Below are 23,976 nucleotides of genomic sequence, written 5' to 3' on the forward strand. Positions count from 1 at the left end.
CAGTATTTTAGATTATTATTTGAAGTACAAGTCATATCGGATCCAACTATTTGACTATATCAAAGTTTGATATATGATTGAATTCTAATTTATCTCTAAATTTAACAATAAAAACATTTATTTTTTGAATTTATTATTAAAATCACACTCAAGTCTAATTTTGTTATGGCTTAATTACCTACTTAGTCCCCATGTTAAGAGGTGAATTGTTGTTTAGTACCCGGTTTTAAAAGTGTAGACATTAGGTCCCAAAGTTGTGAAAATTGTATCAATTGAGTCCCTTCCGTTAAGTGGATAATAACGGAGTTAACTTTCATCTCACGTGGCAAAGGAATATGCGTTTTTTATTCTCTCTCTTCTGCCTTTTCCTGAAATCTCTCCAACTTTTCTGACCTCTTTTCAAAATCCTTCTCTGACCTCTTTTCAAAATCTTTTGGCAGCTTATTTTCTACCGAGGCCCTCATCGTCCACACAAAGTAACTTTCACTGTCCCTCAAACCATAAGCTATTTCCTTTATTTGCTCTTCCTCCAGTACTGCCATAGACCCAAAACAAACATAAACAACAGATTCTTTTGGTTTACCGTTTAACCATTTCATGCATTCTTCGTTGTTAAATTGTGTGGCACCATCCTCATCTTCATCGTCTCCAAGTGCCTTCTTTAATCACGCTTGCAACCAGCGCTGGCGACACAATCATGCACGAGACCAACGCTAGGGTTCTCTCCACGCCTGGTCACCAGCACAACAGCTGCGCCATTCATCTCCCTTCGCCAACGAACAAGGGTTTCTACTTCCCCCAACGCCTTCAGCTCGGGATGCCACCGCCATTCGCCGACGTTGCGACCACTGCGACTCCCTCTTCTCCCTATCTTGCTCCCTGTTTATAATTGCTCTGTGGCTCCTCTGTAATGTTCAATGTGTTGGGTCGTAGTGGAAGAGGGATAATATGGGTTGGTTTTCTGTTTCGTGATGACTAAAAATAATTTTAAGGTGAATAATGAATAGAAACTAGTTTATTTATTAATAGTTTTTAGTATATAAAATTCATATCAAAATTGATGTAATTATTTTTTATCAATTGATGTTTTTTTAAAATGTTTATATAGGTTAATTGAATGATGAAAAATGAGTTGTTGAAGAAAACTAAATGATGAAAAATAGGTTGTTGGAAGAGTTGAATGATGAAGATGATTCTGTGGTCTGTTTTTTTCTACTTTGTTTTCTGCTGTTTTCAATGAATGAAGGTAGACCCGCATGGTTAAATGCATGAATTAAAGTTATTAATGCTGCAATAATATCGTAGAATTTATTAAAAAGAGTTTAAACGTAAGAATATAGAGAGAGAGATGCATGATGCAGAGACAGAGAAGAAGAGAGAAAAAGTTGGAGAGATTTCAGAAAAAGCAGAAGAGAGAGAATAAAAAACGCAGATTCTTTGCCACGTGAGACGAAAGTTAACTCCGTTATTATCCACTTAACGGAAGGGACTCAATTGATACAATTTTCACAACTTTGGGACCTAATGTCTACACTTTTAAAACCGGGTACTAAACAGCAATTCACCTCTTAACATGGAGACTAAGTAGGTAATTAAGCCTTTTGTTATTGTTGACATGATCAATGAGTCTGATGAAAAAAACTGAGAAAACAGATAAGATAATGGTTAAGTAGATGAACCAAAAGTATGTTTGGAGACAACCATTATCATTCACCCTTGCGCCTCCACCAACACCATTGCCAAATCACCTCACAAGTGATCACTTTGAGACTTCAGGGGAACATTTACGAGAAAATATTACACTACAGCTAGCTATCTTGTAAGATAGTCTTACAAGAGAAAATATTTTTTTAACAATTTTTTTTACAATTTTTTTATAATTATTTATATAACAATTTGTGATTAATCTATTTAAAGTATACGTATCAATAAAATAATAAGTTAAAAAATTATTAAAAATAATGATTAGATCTGTGCATATGTTAAAAAAATATCAAGCACTGTAAAGGTACATTTTTTCTTTTAATTTTGGGTTAAATATGTTTTTAGTCTCTAAACTATTGGCCGTTTCTGGTTTTCGTCCCTCTTCCAAAGTAAGGTACAATTTGGTCCTCATTCTTTAGAAAAACATTCGTTTTAGTCCTCAAAATTTTGTTTTTAGTCTCGTTTTAGTCCTCAAAACGTTCGTTTTTTCGACTAAAACGAACGTTTTTTAAAGATCGAAGACTAAATTGTACCTTACTTTGGAAGAGGGACGAAAACCAGAAACGGTCAATAGTTTAGGGACTAAATACATATTTAACCCTTTAATTTTCGAAACACCAAATAGATTAACTGAGAATAAACCCTGGAAAAAACGGAAAAAAGGCATTAGATTTTTTGTCCAAATCCACAATCGGAGCCACCCAGCATCGAACCAGCACCACAAATTTCCACGTACAGCGATCACAATCAGGAACCTTAGCGGGTCCACAAACAGAGTCCACGTCAGCACCTGCAGATAAACATTACGATAAGTGCAACCCTAATCTCCTCCGTTAGATGGATACTCTCCAGGATCCAACGCTTCAAAATCCCCACTCGCGGATTATCCAATCTCCCACCTCTCATCAAATATATCTCCCATCCCTCTCTCTCACACCAACCACTAACTCTACCAAGCACCACAACTTCTCACCACCGCGCACGTTAGCACAAACTCATGGCCACCGCAACGGCTACGGCAGCGGCAACGTCCTCATTCATGGGGACGCGCCTCCTGGACGCGCATTCCGGGTCAGGGCGGATCCAGGCACGATTCGGGTTCGGGTCGAAGAAGAAGGCCGCGCCCAAGAAGGTGTCGAAGGGTCCAGGCACGGACAGGCCGTTGTGGTACCCCGGCGCGAAGGCACCGGAGTGGCTGGACGGGAGCCTTGTCGGTGACTACGGGTTCGACCCGTTCGGGCTCGGGAAGCCCGCGGAGTATTTGCAGTTTGAACTGGACTCGCTGGACCAGAACCTGGCCAAGAACGAGGCCGGGATCATCATCGGAACCAGGACAGAAGCAGCGGACGTGAAGTCGACGCCGTTCCAGCCCTACAGCGAGGTCTTCGGCCTCCAGAGGTTCCGCGAGTGCGAGCTCATCCATGGACGCTGGGCCATGCTCGCCACGCTCGGAGCCCTCTCCGTCGAGTGGCTCACCGGTGTCACGTGGCAGGACGCCGGCAAGGTACGATTCTCTGCTGTTGCTTCTTCACCACGTATCAATCATTTCCTTATGCACTTCTAGTGGATCTTTGCTAGAAAATTCTTCACAAGCACCTTGAGTATGAAAATAAAAAATAGAAACAGAGAAATTAAATGATCTTGCTAAAATTAATTCATAAAAAATTAACCATAAAAGTATACAAATACGAATACAGAATTAGTAAAATAATTTACGAGAAAACTCATTTTAATTTTTTATTTCTTATTTTTAGAAGCAAAAGTTATGGCAAGTGTTTTCATAATATTTTTAAGAAGTATATTGAATTTCTTTGTAAATTAAAATTAATCTATATATAAATATAAAAGGATTTCCCCAAGTTAATTTTAATTTACATGACTTGTATTTTACTTAAAACTATATCCAGACAAGTTTATCCGGAGCATGATATTACGCACATTACTCTTATGATGTTGGTCGCATAAATCACAGAACCTTATCATATTTAGATCTAAAACATTTGTTATTCATTGTAATTCGTGTGAATTTTCTAGATTAAGAATTAAGCATGAATTTCGATCAGTAGAAAACGAGTTCTTGAAAATCGATTGACATTAAAGTGTTGATAGAGGTTTTGCTGTAATTAATGTAATGTTTCGTGACAAGAGAGAAGTAATAGAAATTCATTATGATAATTTTGTTTACTTGCTTACAAAGAATGATGATAAAAAGTAAGATGAGAGAATGATATTCAACAATTTGGAATGTTTGTGCATGGTTTTGGTGTTATTTTTAGTTTCTGAACGAGAAAAATGAAAGACAGTTCTTCATGGTTTGGTTTTAAGGTGGAGCTAGTAGAAGGATCATCATACCTTGGGCAACCACTTCCGTTCTCAATCACCACATTGATTTGGATCGAGGTTCTGGTAATTGGGTACATAGAGTTCCAGAGGAATGCAGAGCTTGACCCAGAAAAGAGACTGTACCCAGGTGGGAGCTACTTCGACCCTCTTGGTTTGGCCTCAGACCCAGAGAAGAAAGCCACTCTTCAATTGGCAGAGATCAAGCACGCACGTCTTGCCATGGTGGGCTTCTTGGGCTTTGCAGTCCAAGCTGCTGCCACTGGCAAGGGCCCACTCAACAACTGGGCTACCCACTTGAGTGACCCACTTCACACAACCATCATTGACACCTTCTCCTCGTCTTCTTAAGAAAAAGTCTTGTGCCTCGTGGCTAAATTGTAAACGTCTTTCGGCTTTGGATTGTAATTAATCAAACATTTCACTTATAGCTGCTACTTGTGAAACTGGTAACTTGAATTGGAGAGGCTTAGTAGAGTTCTTCTGCTTCATCATAAAGTGCTATTCTCCTGTTACTGTTAATTAAGAACGATGGAGGGCCAAAAGTACTGATAAAATTGAGATCACCATGCAAGGTAAGGGCAGGAAATTGGTTTCAGGATATATTGCAGATTTTAATTTATTCATTTCTTGACTTTGATTCTGGATAACCACTACCTTACTAAAGTTTGTGACAATGGTTTTTAAGTGTTAAAGAGGCAATTGACAAAATTTATTGCATCTAATACTGCGTTTTGATTACATTACACAACAGCTTAATATATGAAATAGTATGGTTTCATCTATTTGGATTAATTGTGGATTGAACAATCGATAAAATTGATTAATGATATTTCACTGATAATACTGATTTCTTGATGGGATTCTCTTTCACTTTTTATTAAGGTAAAGTTTATAACTTGATGTTTTTTTTCCACTTAAATGTATACATGAATTGAAAAATTACCTATAATCAATTTTTTTAATTTAGAATTTAGTTTTGGGAAAATTGATTTTTGAACTATAGTGAAGAAAAAACTAGTTGAAAAACTAGTTGAACATTTTATTAATATCATTATATACAACATTTTTATTCCTATTAATGTATCCATAATTAGGATTTTCAATTTTTTTTTGTCGCACTCTAAAAATAACAATATATTATTTTTGAATCAAATATTTTAACGGACTAAAATATAAAATCTAACATGTTAAAATTCTAACACTAAATTTTGTAGTAATATTACTTAACAATTATATTTTAAGTTTGATCAATTTTATAATCAAGATAAATCATAATAATAACAAAAACACTACTTTATCAATTTATTATGTAATCACACAAAGATTATTATTAAAGATCAAACAATTTAGTTTTTTTATAAAAGCAACTTAGAATAATAAACTACAGAAAACTACGGGTAGGTAGAAGTTCAATGCTAAGTGTTTCATCTAGAACGCACAAACAAATTATGTTAAATGAGGTGTAATTTGTGAACTGAGGTCCTCTTGTCAGATCCTTGGACGATCAGGAGTCAAATTGTAGTTTCCATGTTCCCCTATTTTCAATTTTCTTTTTGTTAGTCACTTCCTCTTACCTTACTTGTTTTTGAAGGTTCAATGTCAGCTTTTTGCATAAGTTATCTAAAAATAGGTTTAGCTTTAACACGATTACCATATAGTGCATGGCCACCTCGAGGTTTAGGTTTTAGATCTCTAAGGCACTTTGCTAAAGTAATCCATGAATGTTCTTAGAGACTCATCTTTACCTTGATATATGTAAACAAGTGTGATGGATGGCAAGTGATAGGGTCTACTTGTGACAAATTATGCCCTAAACTTCGAGATGATCATAACAAAGCAATTGATTGATTTGGGCAGCAACTGTGTGAACCAAACAAGTGTTATTCCTTTGAGGGATGTGGGGAATACTTGATGGTGTCATGTACAGAGTACAAAGGTGCTAATGTGCTCATTTATGTCAGTGGACTCATCACATTTTTTAAAAGACGACATTCTCCAATTGTATGGTAGGGGAGTTTCCATGATCCCTTTAGTTAATAAGTGTCGAGACTGAGACAAGTTAGCTAGTGTCAACACAGAAGGTAAATATTCTCGAGTGGCCCCACAACTACTTTCTTAGGTCGTTCGCTCTCTTGTCTTCATCGTCGGGGCTTCGTCGGGCCCCTGTTGTATGATTTTGGGCAATTACTGCCTTGGGTTGTTTACTCGTTGCCTCATCTGAGAATTCTTAGCCTTGGGGGCATTCAAATCTTTAACACTTTTTGTTTTTAAAGTTTCCAATTCTCTCCTAAGTTCTTGAACCACTACCATGGGATCTAACTACTCATCTATTTCTTCAACTACTACTCCATTACTCATCATGTTCCTTATGATCATCATTAGGATTAAAAGTCTTCTCGGTCCAATGATGGGCGTCAAAATGTTCTTACAAGACTGAGAATTTTGTATGGTATATTGTTTTCTTCCTATTACACATTAATTATTCTAGTTTGTTGAGTGTGTTGTTCTTTTCTTCCAAATTGGCTTGTTTTGGTTTATGACGAGGTGTCCAGGTATATGTCGAGCTTCTATTTGTTTGATACATGGTAACTATTCATGAACCAAGTTTGTTAATTAACTAATTATATTGTGTTCGTCGAACTATACTGTTTTTCATTGGAAATCGTGCTATTTTCACTAAAATTGCATTAATTTTTCCTTTAGCCATGCTATTGCGTTAAAACTATGATGTTCATTCCCTCGGCCTATGTGTTTTGGAAGTCGACCTTGAGGTTTTTTACCTTGGTTGAGCTATTCATGATGTTTGTTGAGTGGTATGTGATGTTGGCCATGTTGTTTGTTTTGTTACCGAGCTGTGTGATTGATTGATGAGTTCTATTTGACCATGACTATGTTGTTTGTTGTTGGTTGAACTATTTTCGGGGTGAGGTGATTGTCTATTCAGTGTGAAGCTGGAAGACACGTTTGATTGTTATGTTTTCTTTCTATAATTGTAAAGCCTTGTTATGTTGCTTTTTGCTTGAGGCTGTGAGAGTCGGGGAAAATGAAAGGTTCGAGTGCTGCACCTTCTCACTTGTGTGAGGTAGCGGGGAAGGGAATGATGTTTTGCTCGTAATGCAAATGAGGTAGTGCTTGGTATTACCTAATGGTAATGTGTTTTCATGTAATGCAAATGTGGTTGACTTCTTGGGTTGGAATTGATGTTTTGAGTAGCGTAGGTGAGTATGATTATGGTTTATTATTTTGTATTGTTTTTTGGTTAGCTCACTTATTTGTTTGTTTTTATGTGATAATCGTATAACTTGTATTATGATATAGAAGCATATGATATTACAAATGATGTTAACGATGTCTAGAGCGAGGAGGCACATAGAAAAATCTTAAAAAGATTTTCAAACTATATTTGACACAATAATTTATTTTAGTTTATAATTTTCAAACAATATTTTAAGTTGTGCAATTAGAATAATGTTAGTTTAGTATGATTTTAATTTCAATACAATAATTAAATAAAATTATTATAAGTTTAACATTTTGTGATAATATAAAAAAATTTATATTTTAAATTAGTAAATGTTTTATAAATTACACGTAACATTTTAACGACGTGCCAACATGTAGTATGTGAGTGGTACAAGTGTAATTCATTATCCTTGTGTGGTGGAATGTAAGAGTTTACTCGTTACTATAAACTAAAAGTGAAAGAATTATTGTTGACATGTTAGTTGCTTCGGCAGAGCTATTTAAGACTTGATCAAGGTTTTAAAATAGGATAATGATACTTTGATACCCAAAAATGACAAACTTTTGACACCGCCACGTGTCATGTTGTGACTGATTTGTCAATTAAAAAAGAAAAGAAAAATGACGTGTAAATGATGTGCTAGAGGGGTTTGAAGTGGCGGGTTTCACTTTTGGAATTCAAAATCAGAAGTTACATTTAGGATTGAGAAAACCCTAGAGAGAAGGACTCAGGAGAAGCGTGCCGTGAAGAGGTTGAGTGACTTTCCAGCGTTCATCAGAGCCCCCCGTGTTTTACCGTTCATCGGAGTCGCCACCGTTCACCGTTCTTTTGAGCCGTCGTTGTTCACTATTCATCGGAGCACTTTTCGGCGCTATTCTGCCGTTTTGAAGGAGCCCAGGCCACCGAAACGTTTGTCGTTCCACCGTTGTGCCCTTCGTTTTGTGACTCATTTCCCTTGGTTCGATGTGTATAAGTTGTTTTTTAATTTTTGTACCATTTAGTGAATATTGTGTTGTATGGTTGTTATTCTGATTTATTTGTATTGCAGCAACCGTGAGAAACTTTTATCATTGTTTCATTACGAGAGCTTAGTTGGTCTTAATGGAATCACTCGTTTATAACCATCAATTGTGAATTTTGGGTCGCTTTTTTTTTTTGGGTGGCTTCTTTGGTTCAAAGTTTCAAATTTTTGGATTAGTGGTTATAGTTGAGTTATTTTGAGTTAAGTATTCTTGATGTTTCGTTTTACAGTGACGGATTGCAGTTTTGAAGAAAGTCGTACCAATGTAAGTAAATGTGATTTATTGAAAATGTAAATGTTCGTTTAAATAATGTTGGTTAATGGTTGTTTTTGTTGAAATTAATATGTAGTTTCGATTGCAGGTGTGGTGTGAGACCAAAGCCATAGTCCAGATTAATACTATACTAAGAGAAATTGATCAGACACGTATTGGTCAAACTCCATTCAAGTGGTGTGTTTATATGAACAAGCCGATTGACTTATGCACTCCTTTGTTATAGGAAATGGTGACCGGTGGGTTAGCCGCAATAAATGCTTCATTTTGAAACAAAAAATGGTACCTTTTACAGTTATAGATGTTTGCATGGGTCTAGGCCTTGGAGTTGGGGGATTAGATGTGAATTTTGATGATAATGTTAATGGTGTCATTTGTGAGCAATTTTCTTCAAAATCATTTAGTCCAAAAGAAGTTGTAAATAGGATAAAATAGTTAATATGAAATAATGAGTCGGATGTGGATTGTGTATGTCATTTTTATATTTTACTTTGTTTTATTGTTTTTTACTTTCCTAGAAAATCAAAGGTAGTTAGTAACATGCCATTTAGAGTATTAGATAACATTGATAGTTTGTATCAATATGATTGGGCAAAAGTTGTGCATACATAAGTGATTAATAGTTTAACAAAGGGTTCAATGATGATAAGGGAGCGTGACATAAAGGACTTTGTAGGGATTAGTGGCAATGTTGCAGTGTTGTAGGTAAGAAATATATTTTATTTGACTTTTTTGTTTAGAAATTGATAATTATTTGTTCTTTATTTTGGGTTATTTGTGTTTTGTAGCTTTGGGTCGTTGAACGTTTGGGTTTAGTGGATGTTGAACATGAAATTGTGTTCCCCAGAATAATAAATTGGTCATCGCTTAAGTTGAGGTCAAAGAAAATAGAAGAGTTGTTTCCGAAAAAGGATGTAAGTTAGTTCATACGTGTGTGTACAATTACTTCAATAGTTTGACATGCTTTTGTTTATTGTTTTTGATTGATTACTTATTATATTTGGATGTTGATAGATATGTTGGGAGTGATTTATGTGCGAGGAGGACCGTGGGAACCCAATGATTCGTGCAACCCTTAATTTGGATGAAGGGGCAATACCACAACATGGTGCAGATGAGATTGGGAAGAACTTCTGATGAAGATAATAAAAGCAACTAAAGGAGAATGATTGAAATGAATAAGGAGTTAAGAGATTTGACTACGATGGTTGGTTATGGGAGGCAAGGAAGACAACAACCTTCATTTTTTGTTGCTGATGTTCAACCGACGTACTTTGACAACGATCTTCACTTCTCCAATATGATGCCTCCCCAAACTCTAGACCCTTATCTTCATTTTTCTCTTCAATCAACTTTCTTAAATGATTAATATTACTTTACATGTCCGCAATAACTCGCGTTTGTAATGAATTTCTGAGACTTGTGCAGGGAAAACACACTGGTAATCATTTACAACTGCCTGGTAAACGATTACGCGAACATAATCTTGATTTTGTAAGGAATCTTGAACTGCAGGAGCCAGCTGTGATAACCTGGGTGACCATTGTCAAAATTTGTAACTTTGTTACATAAGTCCAGTGGTCTTGACTTGATTTTGGTGTTTAAGTGTGAGTAGAGGCTGAGAAGTCATGTTTGGTGACCCCTTGATGGAGGAAAGGAACATTGTTTGTGAGATGAGAAACTTAGGTGAAGTCCTCACACTTGTGAAAGGAAAAGCACCTTGGTAATCGTTTACAACTTCCTGGTAAACGATTACGCGAACATAATCTTGATTTTGTATAGAATCTTGAACTACAGGAGCCAGCTGTGGTAAACGATCACCTAGGTTACCACAGCTGGCTACTGCTGTTCAAGATTCTGTACAAAATCAAGATTTTGTTTGCGTAATCGTTTACCAGCCAGTTGTAAACGATTACCAATGTGTTTTCCCTGCACAAGTCTCAAAACTTCACCTAAGTTGCTCATCTCATAAACATTGTTCTTTTCATCCATCATGGGGTTCCCAAACATGACTTTCTAGCATCTACTCACACTTAAACAACAAAATCAAGTCAAAACCACTGGATTTATGTAAGAAATTAACAAAATTTGATCATGGTCACCCAAGTTACCATAGTTGGCTTCTGCAGTGTAAGTGGGTGTACACAACACACATTTTACTCGTGTAATCGTTTACCAGGCACTTGTAATCGATTACTTCTGTGTTTCTTCCTCCACAAGTTTCACGAGTTCACTTAACTTGGTAAACCATTGACTTAATTTAAAAGACTTATTAATATTGCGCGTTCCTTTGTCATCAAAACACACACAACGTAAAAAAAAATACATTTCACATCAAGTAATCATGAAAGCTATCATCTTATTGCAATAACAATATGTACATATATAAACATTGTTTGTTACAATCTGTACATATAACAATATTATTGGAAAAAAATCATCTTCCTCTAAATACAAACAAAATTTCTACAAATGGAAACAATCCTACAACATTCCATATTCCTCCAGCGCTTCCATTCTTCTAATTTTCTCGTTGTTGAGGATTCATTCACATACATATTTATTTTTAATTCCAAGCAACTCCTCCTGAAACCAACATTTTTCACTTTAGAAATTAACACAATCATCAAATATTTCTAACAATCATAATGATACTTACATTCGTATATTGAGGCATGCTTTTTCCGTTGTATTTGTCCTCTCCATCGCAAATTTTCATTGCTTTTAACATTATAACTCCACAATCATGTCTGAAACAATACAACCATAACATATAACAGTTCTCACAACCTACATTAATGACAACACCAAATATTTAAAGATAATGGTTATAACAACTTACAACTTTGGTTGGGATGAAATATTTGCTTGTTGAACAGACAAAGGTCCAATACTCCCTTTCGGTCTATTGTACAAGATGCAAAAAAATCGTTGAAGATTTTCAGCCTACCAAATAAGAAATACAATAACAAGTTAAACAATACACGGTTAAATGACAATAAGCAATTTATTTTTAAACATAAATTGTGCAATCTTACAATAGTTGTGTTAATCCTTTTCCGGTCTCTGATACCCCTCCCCAATGAGTCAATCAAAAATATTTATAATGTACTAAGTTTCACTGAATAACACCACGAATGATCATCATGGACAAATGGAGAAAACAACTACAAACAAAGAAAACCAAATGTCAATACATGAAAATATAAAATTGGGCAAACATTGTCATTAGAAATTAAACCTAACTCACAAAGTCAGCTGTGACAATGTCTCCAACTCCAAAATGATCAGAATGCAAATAGGTGTTGTAATTATGAAGAGTAAACACATGACGATTTTGTGGACGTCTCCTATAATCAATAGGAATATGGTGTTGTGGACAATTTCAAATTCATCAATCCACAATGCCTTACACATAATTTGTACCTTCAAATATATGATATCATAACAAATTTTATTTACCGCGTATAATGGACTGAAATGAATCCTCTTAACAACACCGGACAACCTTTTCTCAAAGTACATAAAAATTGTACTAGCAAATAACACCACCTACGCAATGAAAATTGTAGAAATTATTAACATAACCACCAACATTAAACATAAAGCAATGTCACATAATAGTTACCATGTTATCAACGTATTTGGTTGGCGCTAAAGTATAACATGAAGTTGTGCTCAAGCTCTACCCAATTATTTCACATACAACCCTAAAAAATAAATATTATTCAATCAGAAACAATCACCTTTCACCAATGACAAATACAATTTTCATCAATTACTTGTGTACACTGTCTCTTACGCTGACTGCATAGTACAATTGGTCAACATCGACAGTAGTGGTTGGATCACCAACAAAACTACGCAAAGGGGGGATCGCCAATGGTATCACCTCCCCTTCATCATCATCACCATCATCATCAATTTCAATACAAACACTTGGATGATGAGATGCTGAAACTTTCTCATCTTCATACTTAGGTTCGTCATCCCCTGGTTGTTCATTAAATGCACCTGCATGGTCTTCAACAGCTCCACCAATAGCTTCTTCATCAAATCCATCATCACCTCCACCTGTAGGTGCTTCATGACCTCTACCACCAACTTCTTCATCATTACCACATGGAGCTTCTTCATTAAAGATTGGAGTTTGACAAATTTCAATTAACTCCCTCGTACGAACTCCAATCTTGACATTCAATGTTATGATATTTTGATTATTTTTCCTCATTCTCTCCTCAGCACTTGCTTCCCAAGTGTCGTCATCGGAGCTTTTATCATCTGCTTCCTCAACCCTGCATCGTTCAGCCAACGATCCTTCACCCATCCCTCGTCATCCATGTGGAAAGTAGCATGGATTTTGGGCAATTGAAGATCTTGCTTACTTACATACCACTCGAGATTTAACTATACCAAACACAAACAACAAAATTAGGGAAATACGACCATCAATAATTAAAAAAAACATATAACAAAAGTTGAAAGACTTACATCTCCGGTTTGAAAGATATGTTCAATTTTTTTGGTCCTTGAGTTATATGGGAACCATCGCAATATGCGCGGGAACCTCCCGTGAGAGGCATGACCATGCAAAGAAAGTCTTTCAACCGCCCAAGCCTACAATATCAAAATAAATAGTGACTCATATTTTACAATGTTGTCCATTCCATTGACTTAAACAATTATAAATCATGTTACCTGCAACACGACCACATTGCCACTAAGACTCAATGACTGGGCGATAAGTCCCGACATTATTTTCTTCATACATTTATTTAAATTATGTACAATATGTTTATGTACACCGGTGCCCCAATCGTATAGACACAAATTGTCTAAGTCATCTAACACTGGACAAGGCATGTTAGAAACATAGACAAACTTCCTAGGAAAATAAAATGCAACCAAACACACTAATATATATAACCTACATACTACATCAACCTCAATGTTTTGATCCTGGACAATCACATTAAACATGTCAATCAACTCCTTCAAAGTAGTGGTTTTTGGATTGAACATTTGACCAACCAATCCAACTACTGATTCATCAAAAGGGATGTCTAAACCACCTTTTTCTAAATCTGTGCTCATGAACGCATCAAAAACCGTAAATGGGACCAATTGTTGACTAACTCTAAAACTAACATCGTGCCCAGCCTAGCGACACACCATCACCTTCAATAATTTCAAATTGACCTCCAAAGGGCTCAGAATATGCAAACACCACCTAAATGGAGTCATCCTAATGCGCTCTGCATGACCCTTTCCTAGTAAGCGATTCATTTCAACAATGGTGGATGAATCCATCGAGGTACGAAGGCACCACTACACAAAATTAACAAAACATGATTATTAACTAAAATTCAGAGGATAACACATCATCTATAAAAAAAATTACATTTCATCTTACATTTCCTTTTTGGGCTGCCATTGGACCTGTAGTTATAAGATAAACAAAACAACAATCCACAATGACAAGATGGTTAGGGTTAGCGAAACACAAAAACGACTATGCTGGAAAACATGGTTAACGTTCGCGCAGTTCTACTTACTAAAAAACACGACAGCGAGAAGGCATAATACCAATGCTCGACAGGGACGTCGAAGACAGCTTCAATATTGCACAACACGGAGGTCCAAAACACCGAGAAGGCACAATACCAACCTTCCACTAGAAAGTGAAGCAGTAGGGTTTGAACACAGGAGAATTGAGATAACTAGAGAGATGAGAGAACGAGAGATGAGAGAACGCGAGAGATGAGAAAACGCAAGAGATGACAGAGAATAACTGCGAATGAAAGAAGAATCGGGAAAGCACAAAACGAAATTTCGTAAATTTCCCTTTCGATCAATTGTATCACTATTTTTTTTTTAAATTCGACCAATCCAAAACCGCCACATGGGTTGTCAAATAGTTGGCAAACATCCGTTGTTAAATAAATGTTTTCGTATATAAAATATAATCTAGAAAATATGATTTTAGGTTTCCTATTTCCTTCATATTAGAATGTGAATGAAGATTAAAATAAACATTTAATTGGAGCAGTTGAACAATGCAATTTAAAACCATTTTCTTGGTAGTTGCTGCTTACAATATTGTAAATAGACTTTACCTTTTCCACTGCGCCTCCTCCATTTTTCAACCACTAATAAAAACCACGCATTCCTTTGCCAAACGCAGACTCCTTCATCAATTGCAGCACTTCTTCATCAACATGACACGGTCAACGATTTCACCGTCTCCGATCTTCATCTCCTTCACGCTCCTGTTCATCACTTTTGCGTGCGCCACATCGTCGTTGAACGCAATCGAGAACTTCAAACCGAAAGGTTCCGACGGATTCACGGTTCCAAGCCATGTAGAGGAACAGGGAGAAGAATCGGTAAAAGAGTATTTGGATAGCGTATTCAAAAACGCACTCTTCGGAAGCGATTCTACTGAAACGGTGCAGAATAAGGAAGCATATCCACATAGCTATGCCATCGAAGCAGAGAGCAATACACAGATTAAGGAGGAGGGTACGTGAATAAGTAATTCTGGAATTTTTTGGGTTCTTATTTGTCTAAGAAGTTTTATTGCTATTTTTTTATGGGTTCAATGTTGATTATCTTTTAGCAATAAAATTACTGCTAGGTATAGATTTTATTACAGTGTAAAGTAATATCATCATGATTTTAATTTAAAATAATTATTATAAATTTTAAAATATTATTATTTAAAATTTACAATATTATTATTTAATGACATTTTAATTTTCATGTAATAAAAAAACTATAATTTTATTATAAAATTTTAAATTTTCTTAATCAAATAAAATTTTAATAATTATTAGGTGTTTTTATTAGAAGAAAATTAATGTTAATGTATAATTAATTCTTAAAATAATTATTTTGTAAATTTTAAATTATAATTTTTTAAAAATTAAATTATATATTAATATTAATTTTTATTTTATTTGATTATTTAATTATTAACAAAATATAAATTAAAGCTTTATATTAAAATTTAAAATTTTAATATATTAAAAACAAAATATGTCAATATTTATTCTACTTAATTAAATATTTGGTTTTATATAGTTGAATGATAATATAATTTTTTAAAATTTATTTTTTTAATTAGTTTAATTTCTTAAACAAATTAACAACAATAATAAAAGGGTCACTGATTAAATAATTTTATTAAAATAGTTAGATTCTTTTTATTAGTTCCATCAAATAATTGAAACAAATTGGAAGTAAAAATTACTATATGAAAAAAATTGGAAATATCATTCCGTTTGAGTTTGATTTCAAAATAATAAAATAATTAGCCGTTTCGGGATACATATACAGTGTTTATATATAAAAATCTACCACTGAAAAATAATATTAAATTTTATATATATGTTATTTAGTCCTTTTAAATATAATTAGATTATAGTAAAAGTTATGTGAGTATAATAAAATCATATATTGAATTATTTTTCTGCTATAAAAGTTATATATATGTATATAGTAAATTTCAGTGGATGCAGAACCTAGGCTGATAATTCCGAAACACATAGAAGACGAGGGACCAGAAGCGATCAAAAAATATTTGGATGACTTATTCAGCAAAGCACTCTTTGGCACTGATTCAACTCAAACAGGGCAAAATCAGGAACCGCATCAACATAGCAATTCCATTCAACTTGACAGCAAAACACACATTAAGCAAGAAGACGGTAAATCTCTATTTATTATATCTTTTCTTAACTTTGTAAAATAAACTTATTCTTTTCAAAAACTTTTTCTTAAAGATTTCTAGAACAGAACAAAAAAGTAAAATCTGCATGAATTTAAGCTATTCATAAATTATTTTTTAAATCAGCATGAATTTAAGCTTATTCATATCTATAGAAATAAGCTATTCATAAATTATTTTTTAGACCAGTTTTTATATTGTTTATATAAATTTTTAATTTTGATTTATAACAAATCAATTTTAATTTGTTATATTAATCACACTAAACACTGATCTAGAAATATCTGATTAAGTTTTGAATAGGTAGGTTATATAGTCAGTTGCATTAAGAGTTTTGGTTACTGAAACTATAAGTTGTTCTCGGACCAAGTTAATTTAAAAGTGACTTTTATTATGATGATTACTAACTTATGAACAAGTTTCCCTGCGTTGAATTGAGTTAGGAATGACTTATTCTAAATTCTTAACTACTATGAAAAGTTACGTGGATGACCTTTTAAGAGATGTAATGAATCAAAATACGAAAAATAAAAATTACTTAGTCTTTTGGTCCAATTTTAGTCAAAAAGTTTTAATTAAGCAGGTTCTTTTAATTAATTTTTAATTTTTGAACCGCAAACACATGTTAATTCTTAATTTTTTTTTAATTATTTTATTTTGTTTTAAGTCATAATACTGATATATGCTAACACTGGCATGTAATTAAAAAAATAAAAAAAATAGAAACTGCAATGATTTAAAATAAAAAAAGACTAATTAAGTTTTAAAATAATATAAAAGCAAATCTACAATAATTTTGGAAGTATTTAAAAAATGAGATTGTTTTATTTATTTATTTATTATGTAACATTTCAATATATAACATTAACATTTACACTAAAAGAAAAATATCACAAATTTCATAATCGAGAATTGTTAGTAGACTAAAAACATATAAATAAATGATGGGTTAAATATGTTTTTAGTCCCTTAAGTATCAGACGATTTTGTTTTTAGTCCCAACTCAGAACTTTGATGGTTTTTAGTCCTTATTGTTTTGAAACTCTGACTATTAGTCCTTAAAATTGGACGGTGTTAAGTTTTTGTAGAGGTGGCAAACGGCGTTGCCACGTGAAATACCAGCTGCCCTCTTCTCTTTCTGCCACGTTCTTGATTGAAATCAAATTAACAAATAGGGTTCTTAATTGGGCAATTAGGGATCTTAATTGGGGCAAAGTAAATTTTTTCAATTGGAGAAAATTTCACGAGCACTGGAACGAAAGGGAACAAAATATGAATGAGAAAGTCTTCAACCTGCCACCCAGGAAGAGTCTCTATCAAATACTCCGATATGCTGCTAGCGTCGGTGGAAGCCGCTGCTTCAACACCAACCTTACTGACGGTGGAAGATAAAGGTAATGTTTTTTTATGAGAAACGTCGAAAAGAGAATCAGGGGCGGAGTTTGAAGGAGAAGGGGTTTCTTGCGATGAAGAAGAAGCAGAAAGTTTAACACCAGCGAGAAGGAACCTATCATTCGCAGATTGAATCGACATGTCACACTCTCTGCACAGAACTTGAAGGCTCTTCTCTCCTACGACAACGCAGAAAAGAATCAATCTTCAACAATTTCAAACATCTGAAAAAACAGTTTCCTTTTTCATTTCTGTTTTGTTCGTTTAATCAGTTACTAACCTGACAAACATTGCAGATAGGGTGTTGTCTGGGTCGAAGAAGAGAGAAACGCTTGTGTTTGGAGGCTAGTTTGTTTGCGTGGTGATGCACCGTTTCATCACACCCACCGTTTCTTAAGAACCCTAATTAACTTTGCCCCAATTAAGAACCCTAATTGCCCAATTAAGAATCCTAATTGTTAATTTGATTTCAATCAAGAACGTGGCAGAAAGAGAAGAGGGCAGCTGGTATTTTACGTGGCAACGCCGTTTGCCACCTCTACGAAAACTTAACACCGTCCAATTTTAAGGACTAATAGTCAGAGTTTCAAAACAATAAGGACTAAAAACCATCAAAGTTCTGAGTAGGGACTAAAAACAAAATCGTCTGATACTTAAGGGACTAAAACATATTTAACTCATAAATGATTTATCATCATCTAAAACTATAACTATAATCAAATTTTTATATACTAGGGTTTCTATTTCTAATAACATATAAACTTTCAACTTAAGATTCATAAAAAATATATATGCAAAAGCTACTAAAACTAAGCATCTACATCCTTTATTCCCAGTACCTGTTCAACTGAGACTTCACTAATCAGGTGATTATTACCAAAGAAAAAATCAAACAAAACACAAGCAAACAAGTAAGCTAATTTTAAAAGTGTTATTCACACTTGAATATAAATCACAAACATGTTCAACTGAGACTTCACTAATTAGGTGATTATTACCATAGAAAAAATCAAACAAAACACAAGCAAACAAGTAAGCTAATTTTAAAAGAGTTATTCACACTTGAATATAAATCACAAACATGTATTTCTAATATCAAGTCAATAATAACAAGCACAACTTAATACACACTTCTAACACTAGACCTGACCTTTCGGATACATATATTAATCTTGAATACTGAGGGAACCTGCACATGTGTGGTGAAACAACATACTCCAACTCTCTACACAAGATTAGTTTGTCAAACACCTATGGTCAATCTGACCCGATGCTAAGGACCATTTGCCACTCCTCATCACATAACCATCCCACTCTACTTGAGCTCGAATAACTATTGGAGTCAAAAAACATTCCCCCATTTCAAAGCTCCTACACCAATATATACACAAACCATCTATAAGGGTCTTTCCCATGGCACCCCTTTTTACATGCTTAACAAATCATCTTAGAGAAAAGAACACAAAACTCATCGTCATCATATATCATACATAATCATATACATGATATTGTTTCTAATGCATATTATAAACCAATTCATACTTCATAATAAGTATTATAAACCAATCATTCAAACAATCACATATATTGAACACATCTTAAGAAGTATATAAAAACTTAGTTGAAAATTCTGATATTTTTGTTCAGCCACTAAATCTGCTCACTTAACTAAAAGTGTTTGGCAACCCACTCGCTTAGCCCCATGGCTCGCTTTGCGAATACAGAAATAGTGAGTTCTCCTCGCTCAACGATTACACTCGCTCAGCTAGATATAGTTCTACTCGCTCATTGGATACACTCGCTCAACAAGACTGCAGAATTATGCAGCATCAAAACTACATAATTTGCGCCCTTAACCTCTCATGACCTATCCTAAACACTTTTACCAACTTCTAATACTTTTAGATTTGATTCTAAACTACTATGGACCTAAAAAAATGTGTATAATCCAACTTAAACTAGTTCTTAACTATTTTACAAGATTTTAACTTAAAACAACTAAAACCTCATCTTAAAGACCAAAATTGAATTCTACAAGTTTTAGCTCATATTTAAACTACTTAGGGTTCTAAAAAAGTCCAAAATGACTCAACCACAAACATCAACTCCTCCAATAAACAAGTTTTAGCTCATATTTAAGTTACTATTTCTAAAATTCACTACTCTAAACCTCTAAAATACACTTAAAAATCGTTCAAAACATAACCAATTGTCTACTACTCCATTCTAAAAGAAAACCTATCAATTCACAACTCAAATAAGTTCCAATTAACCATACAATAAAACCTAACTCATCATTTTTCCAGACCAATATTTCTCAAGTTCACTTGTTAAAACTCCCCCTCCCCTCACCACCATTTTAAATCAAAATTGACATGTAAATAATCTTAATACTTCCTTCTCAACATTTCACTCAAATGAACATCACCAACATTTGAAACCACAAAATTTCATAACCAACTCAATTCAAACATAATCATTATAGTCCAACATCCATCAAAGTATCAAACATCCAAAAGCTAATTACAAATATGAAAAATCACAATTTCTACTAAAATATATATGCCTATTTCCAACCAAGCCAACAAAATGTACGACCAATCTTAAATCATATCCATCATATAAAAATAAAATCAACACAAAGTCACTAGTTTCCCTTATCTTAAAGAGAACTACCAAGCTCTAAGAACGCACCATAGTTTCTTCAAGCACAACGAACTCTAAAATTGCCTAAAAACCACAGAATTTGATCCAAATCAACCATTAGGACCAATGATCCTAGAAGAACAACAAAGAGCGCTAGAATTTCACATAAAATTAGAAATTTGGTTCACATGCGAGAAAGAACCTATATTAGAAAAAGAGTAAAAACTAACTTACTCTTTTTAGAAAACTGATAAGATGAATGGATAGGTATCACTGTCGTGATTTCTTAGACACTTCCTAATCGTCAAAGAAGTGACTCAAGTGTTAGAAAATTTAGAGAGAAGGAAGATGAAATCTAGAAAAGGAACTTTAAATCGATGGTACGTGTTTAAAGAAATGAAATGTATTTATGAAATTCTATTTATATTATTGAATTATTTAAATATTAAAATACCCAGTTTCATTATTTTAAAACATCTATCACTTCTAATACTTCATTTTATAGATGATCACATATTCAGTTTTTTTATATCTTAAAAGATTTAATTGCTTAATATACCACTCATACAACTAAATATGAGAAAATAGTTCACAACTTCAAGGACTTAAATATTTTAGTTTAAAGTCACTTGAAGTATTTATATCTAGATCAAGGATTGTTTTTTTTTTGGCAATACAAGTGTTTTAGCCTGCTTGTCAGCAACTCACCCAAAGTAGGGGCGCTTCTTTATTCACCCCAATTTCTCTTTCTGCACTTTCATAATTAGAAAATGTCCATTTTACCCTTCACTCAACAGTAGAAAACTTAACCCTAATTTTCTATTCACATTTCGTTCTCGCACCTCCCTCCCCATCTGTCAAAGGCCTCTGGAATTGGTCTTCCTGGAGATGAGTGTGTGCAAGTACACTCCTTGGAAGAAGAAGAGTAGGACTTCTAAGTTGCATATGGAAAAAGAAAATAAGAATCCAAAATTTTTTTATGAAATATTTAATTCAAAAAATATTTTTATACGTTTTTAGAAGATATTTTTGAGTTCAAAAATTTCTTTTAGAACATTTAAGAAAAAAATATTCTAAATTAGGTGTTCTGAAAAATATTTTTGAAATACTTATTTTCAAAAAATATTTTTATATTCTAATTTAGCTATTGAAGGTATTTTTAGATAACTCAATTATGAATATAAAAATATTTTTTTTAGAATATTACGAGACAATTTTTGAAAATATTTTTCAAAACATTTATTTTAGAATGTTTCGAAAGATATTTTCTAGGTTTAAAAATATTTTTTAAAACATCTAATGCGGAGTGTATTTTGTATATTTTTTGGATTAAGTATTTTAAAAGGTATCTTTTGAATTTGAAAATATTCTTCGAAACATTTAATTTAGAAAATTTTGAATGAAAAATGAAATGAATGATTTTTCATTATAATTTTAATGAGAAGTAATTTGGAATTTATAGGTTTTGTTGGGTTGAACAAAAAAAGAAGGACATTCATAGGAACCCTCCAAACTAGACGGTATTGGGTGGTCCCTTACGGTTAAAAAAAGTTGAGAGTTGTGATTCGTCAGTGAAAGAGTGGAATAATCCATCAACTTAATTTCGTAATAAATATATATATTTATAGAAATTAAACATGACATCCGAGTACAATTTAAATAAAGGATTGGTATTATATTAAATCTAAAATTTTAAAACAATAAATTTGTAAATGTTTTCTTGAGAATCGAAGTGTGAGTTTAAGTCTCATATTGAATAAAAATGAAAAAAGTAGAACACTATATAAAATGTAAAAGACTCGTTAACTTATTGTTTGTGAATTCATTATATGATTAAACTCAGATCTCATTGGTGTTTTTATCTTCTTAGTGAACCTTTTTCTCGATAGACCTAATATTTTTTATTTTAACTTTTTAATTTTTATCTAATTTAATAATTAATTACTTTGTGTGTGTTTTGTACAGGTAAGAAGATGGAGGACGAAGATAAATTATTTAATAAAGTGTGTAAATTGAGAAAGGAAGAAGAATTGGTAAATGATGATATTGCAGTGAATGTTAACCTTGAGATAGTGGGTGATGGAGAGTATGTTCTTGAGATTAAGAGGGTGAATCGAAGTTCAAAGAATGAGGATGAAGTAGAAAGGGCTAAGCATTTGGCTCAAAATGGAGCAATGTTGTTACATTACGGAGAGATTCTTCAAGACATGGGAGAAAAATTGATTACCCAATCCCAGGCATTGCTTTACTCTGTTTTTAATATGTCTGCACCTCCTAAATTCAACTCTCATGATCAATCATAGAAATTGTGTACACCTTCACTTTGTTATTTTTAATGCTAACTATAAGGACACTACGAATTTAGTAGCTTTTTAATTTAGTCTATGGTTTGTATTTAACAAAATATAAAAATATCTTAAAATTATAATTTGTTTCATCTCTAAATTCAAGTCCTTTATTTCATTTTAGTTTTTCACTATATTGTAATTAATATTATAACTGAAGGTACGTGTTCATGATAATTTTTTTTTTACGAATTCAATAATTAATAAAGTCAGAATAATCTCTTCAAATTCTTAATTTAATACTCTCTTTCTAACAATACATCAAATAGTGATTTCTCCTTATACATACTACACAACAGTTCATATACAACAAACGTTCAATCGTAATATTCAGACCTATTATGTAACACATTATCTTTTGATGTACATAACATAAAAATAATATTAATTATTACTTATATTTTACTTTTTTATTGACTTAAATATATAGTTTACATCCTTCAAGAATAAATTTGAATTTTTTCTATTTGTTGTAAATTATTTTTCATAATTATGTATAAGCCTCTAAAATTTCTTAAAATTACAAATTGACATCTATATATATTTTCTAATGATTACAAATTGATCCTTAATTATTTTTAAGTATTTGCATCTTAGTTATTGATTTTTTTATAATTGCAATTTAGTCCCTTATTAAGTTTTTTTAATTGCAAGTACATCCCAATCAACTAATCACATTGTTTTTTTACAAATACTTCAAAATTTGAATGAAAATTATTCATTCAATATAAAATTATTAAATTTGTATTTGTTTCTCATATGAATTTAAACTAAAAGTTCTAATACTTTTGGATTGTACGTAATTATGTTATAAATTTCATCATTAATAAAATTCATGGAAATTTTCTAAAATCTTGGAAAAATGAAAATCAATCAAGATAAACCATCAATAGTCTATGGAAATAGACGTTAGAATGCATTAAAATAATTTCAACTATTGTTGTATTGAAATATATTATATTAGGTTTATCAAGGGATTAAAATAACAAAATTGTGTATTCAAATGTATCAACTCAAGCATGTTGTTTGGTCCCAATTAAAAACAATATAAATAAGTGGACCAAACCTATTTTTATAACAAATTTCGTACCCATGATGGAAAACTACTGAGTAGGCTTCAACTATTGAGTATGTCCAAACTCTTATTTCCATGGGTCAAGCTGAATTGTAAATAATTAGAACATGTTTATTTTGGGTCTTGATTTTGAGAAAAGTCATTTAGTTTTCTTTGAACCTTATATTTAAGCCTTGTTTTTGGGGTATGAAGGAGACTTAACC

General features: G+C 32.9%; 3 protein-coding genes across 5 annotated transcripts; 2 read left to right on the forward strand and 1 right to left on the reverse strand.

Annotated features, from left to right (window-relative positions):
* The first annotated feature begins 2,626 nt into the window (after positions 1–2,626).
* Positions 2,627–4,670, forward strand: LOC124838583 (chlorophyll a-b binding protein CP29.1, chloroplastic-like). Its single transcript, XM_047314226.2, has 2 exons — positions 2,627–3,208; positions 4,030–4,670. Exons 1-2 carry the CDS (start codon positions 2,702–2,704, stop codon positions 4,393–4,395), a joined length of 873 nt encoding a protein of 290 aa, XP_047170182.1. The 5' UTR covers positions 2,627–2,701; the 3' UTR covers positions 4,396–4,670.
* A 7,572-nt stretch (positions 4,671–12,242) lies between these two features.
* Positions 12,243–14,841, reverse strand: LOC148193862 (uncharacterized). Of its 2 annotated transcripts, XM_088098299.1 has the most exons (5): positions 14,703–14,841; positions 14,142–14,306; positions 14,000–14,025; positions 13,078–13,914; positions 12,243–12,993 (listed from the first exon to the last, which is right to left on the reverse strand). In XM_088098299.1, the coding sequence occupies exon 5, from the start codon at positions 12,911–12,913 to the stop codon at positions 12,365–12,367; it is 549 nt and encodes a 182-aa protein (XP_087954425.1). In that variant the 5' UTR covers positions 12,914–12,993; positions 13,078–13,914; positions 14,000–14,025; positions 14,142–14,306; positions 14,703–14,841; the 3' UTR covers positions 12,243–12,364. The 2 variants fall into 2 exon arrangements, with proteins under 2 accessions (XP_087954425.1, XP_087954424.1); XM_088098298.1 differs by having other exon boundaries at positions 14,000–14,306.
* Positions 14,313–22,816, forward strand: LOC148193863 (uncharacterized). 2 transcript variants are annotated; one of them, XM_088098295.1, is made up of 3 exons: positions 14,313–15,108; positions 16,098–16,295; positions 22,319–22,816. In XM_088098295.1, exons 1-3 carry the CDS (start codon positions 14,643–14,645, stop codon positions 22,654–22,656), a joined length of 1,002 nt encoding a protein of 333 aa, XP_087954421.1. In that variant the 5' UTR covers positions 14,313–14,642; the 3' UTR covers positions 22,657–22,816. The 2 variants fall into 2 exon arrangements, with proteins under 2 accessions (XP_087954421.1, XP_087954423.1); XM_088098297.1 differs by having other exon boundaries at positions 14,315–15,108; positions 16,107–16,295.
* Positions 22,817–23,976: the final 1,160 nt, after the last annotated feature.

The sequence above is a fragment of the Vigna umbellata genome, chromosome 9 (genome assembly GCF_029865625.1).
Source record: "Vigna umbellata cultivar VRB3 chromosome 9, Vumbellata_1.0, whole genome shotgun sequence".
Lineage (NCBI taxonomy): Eukaryota > Viridiplantae > Streptophyta > Magnoliopsida > Fabales > Fabaceae > Vigna > Vigna umbellata.

Excerpts from the sequence above, each read along its gene's own strand:
- LOC148193862 (XM_088098299.1), bottom strand. The coding sequence starts at position 12,913 with ATGGGTGAAGGATCGTTGGCTGAACGATGCAGGGTTGAGGAAGCAGAT.
- LOC124838583 (XM_047314226.2), top strand. The coding sequence starts at position 2,702 with ATGGCCACCGCAACGGCTACGGCAGCGGCAACGTCCTCATTCATGGGG. Across the intron at positions 3,209-4,029 it reads CGTGGCAGGACGCCGGCAAG|GTGGAGCTAGTAGAAGGATC; the intron begins GTACGATTCTCT and ends TTTGGTTTTAAG.
- LOC148193863 (XM_088098295.1), top strand. The coding sequence starts at position 14,643 with ATGCAATTTAAAACCATTTTCTTGGTAGTTGCTGCTTACAATATTGTA. Across the intron at positions 15,109-16,097 it reads TACACAGATTAAGGAGGAGG|TGGATGCAGAACCTAGGCTG; the intron begins GTACGTGAATAA and ends AGTAAATTTCAG. Across the intron at positions 16,296-22,318 it reads ACACATTAAGCAAGAAGACG|GTAAGAAGATGGAGGACGAA; the intron begins GTAAATCTCTAT and ends TGTTTTGTACAG.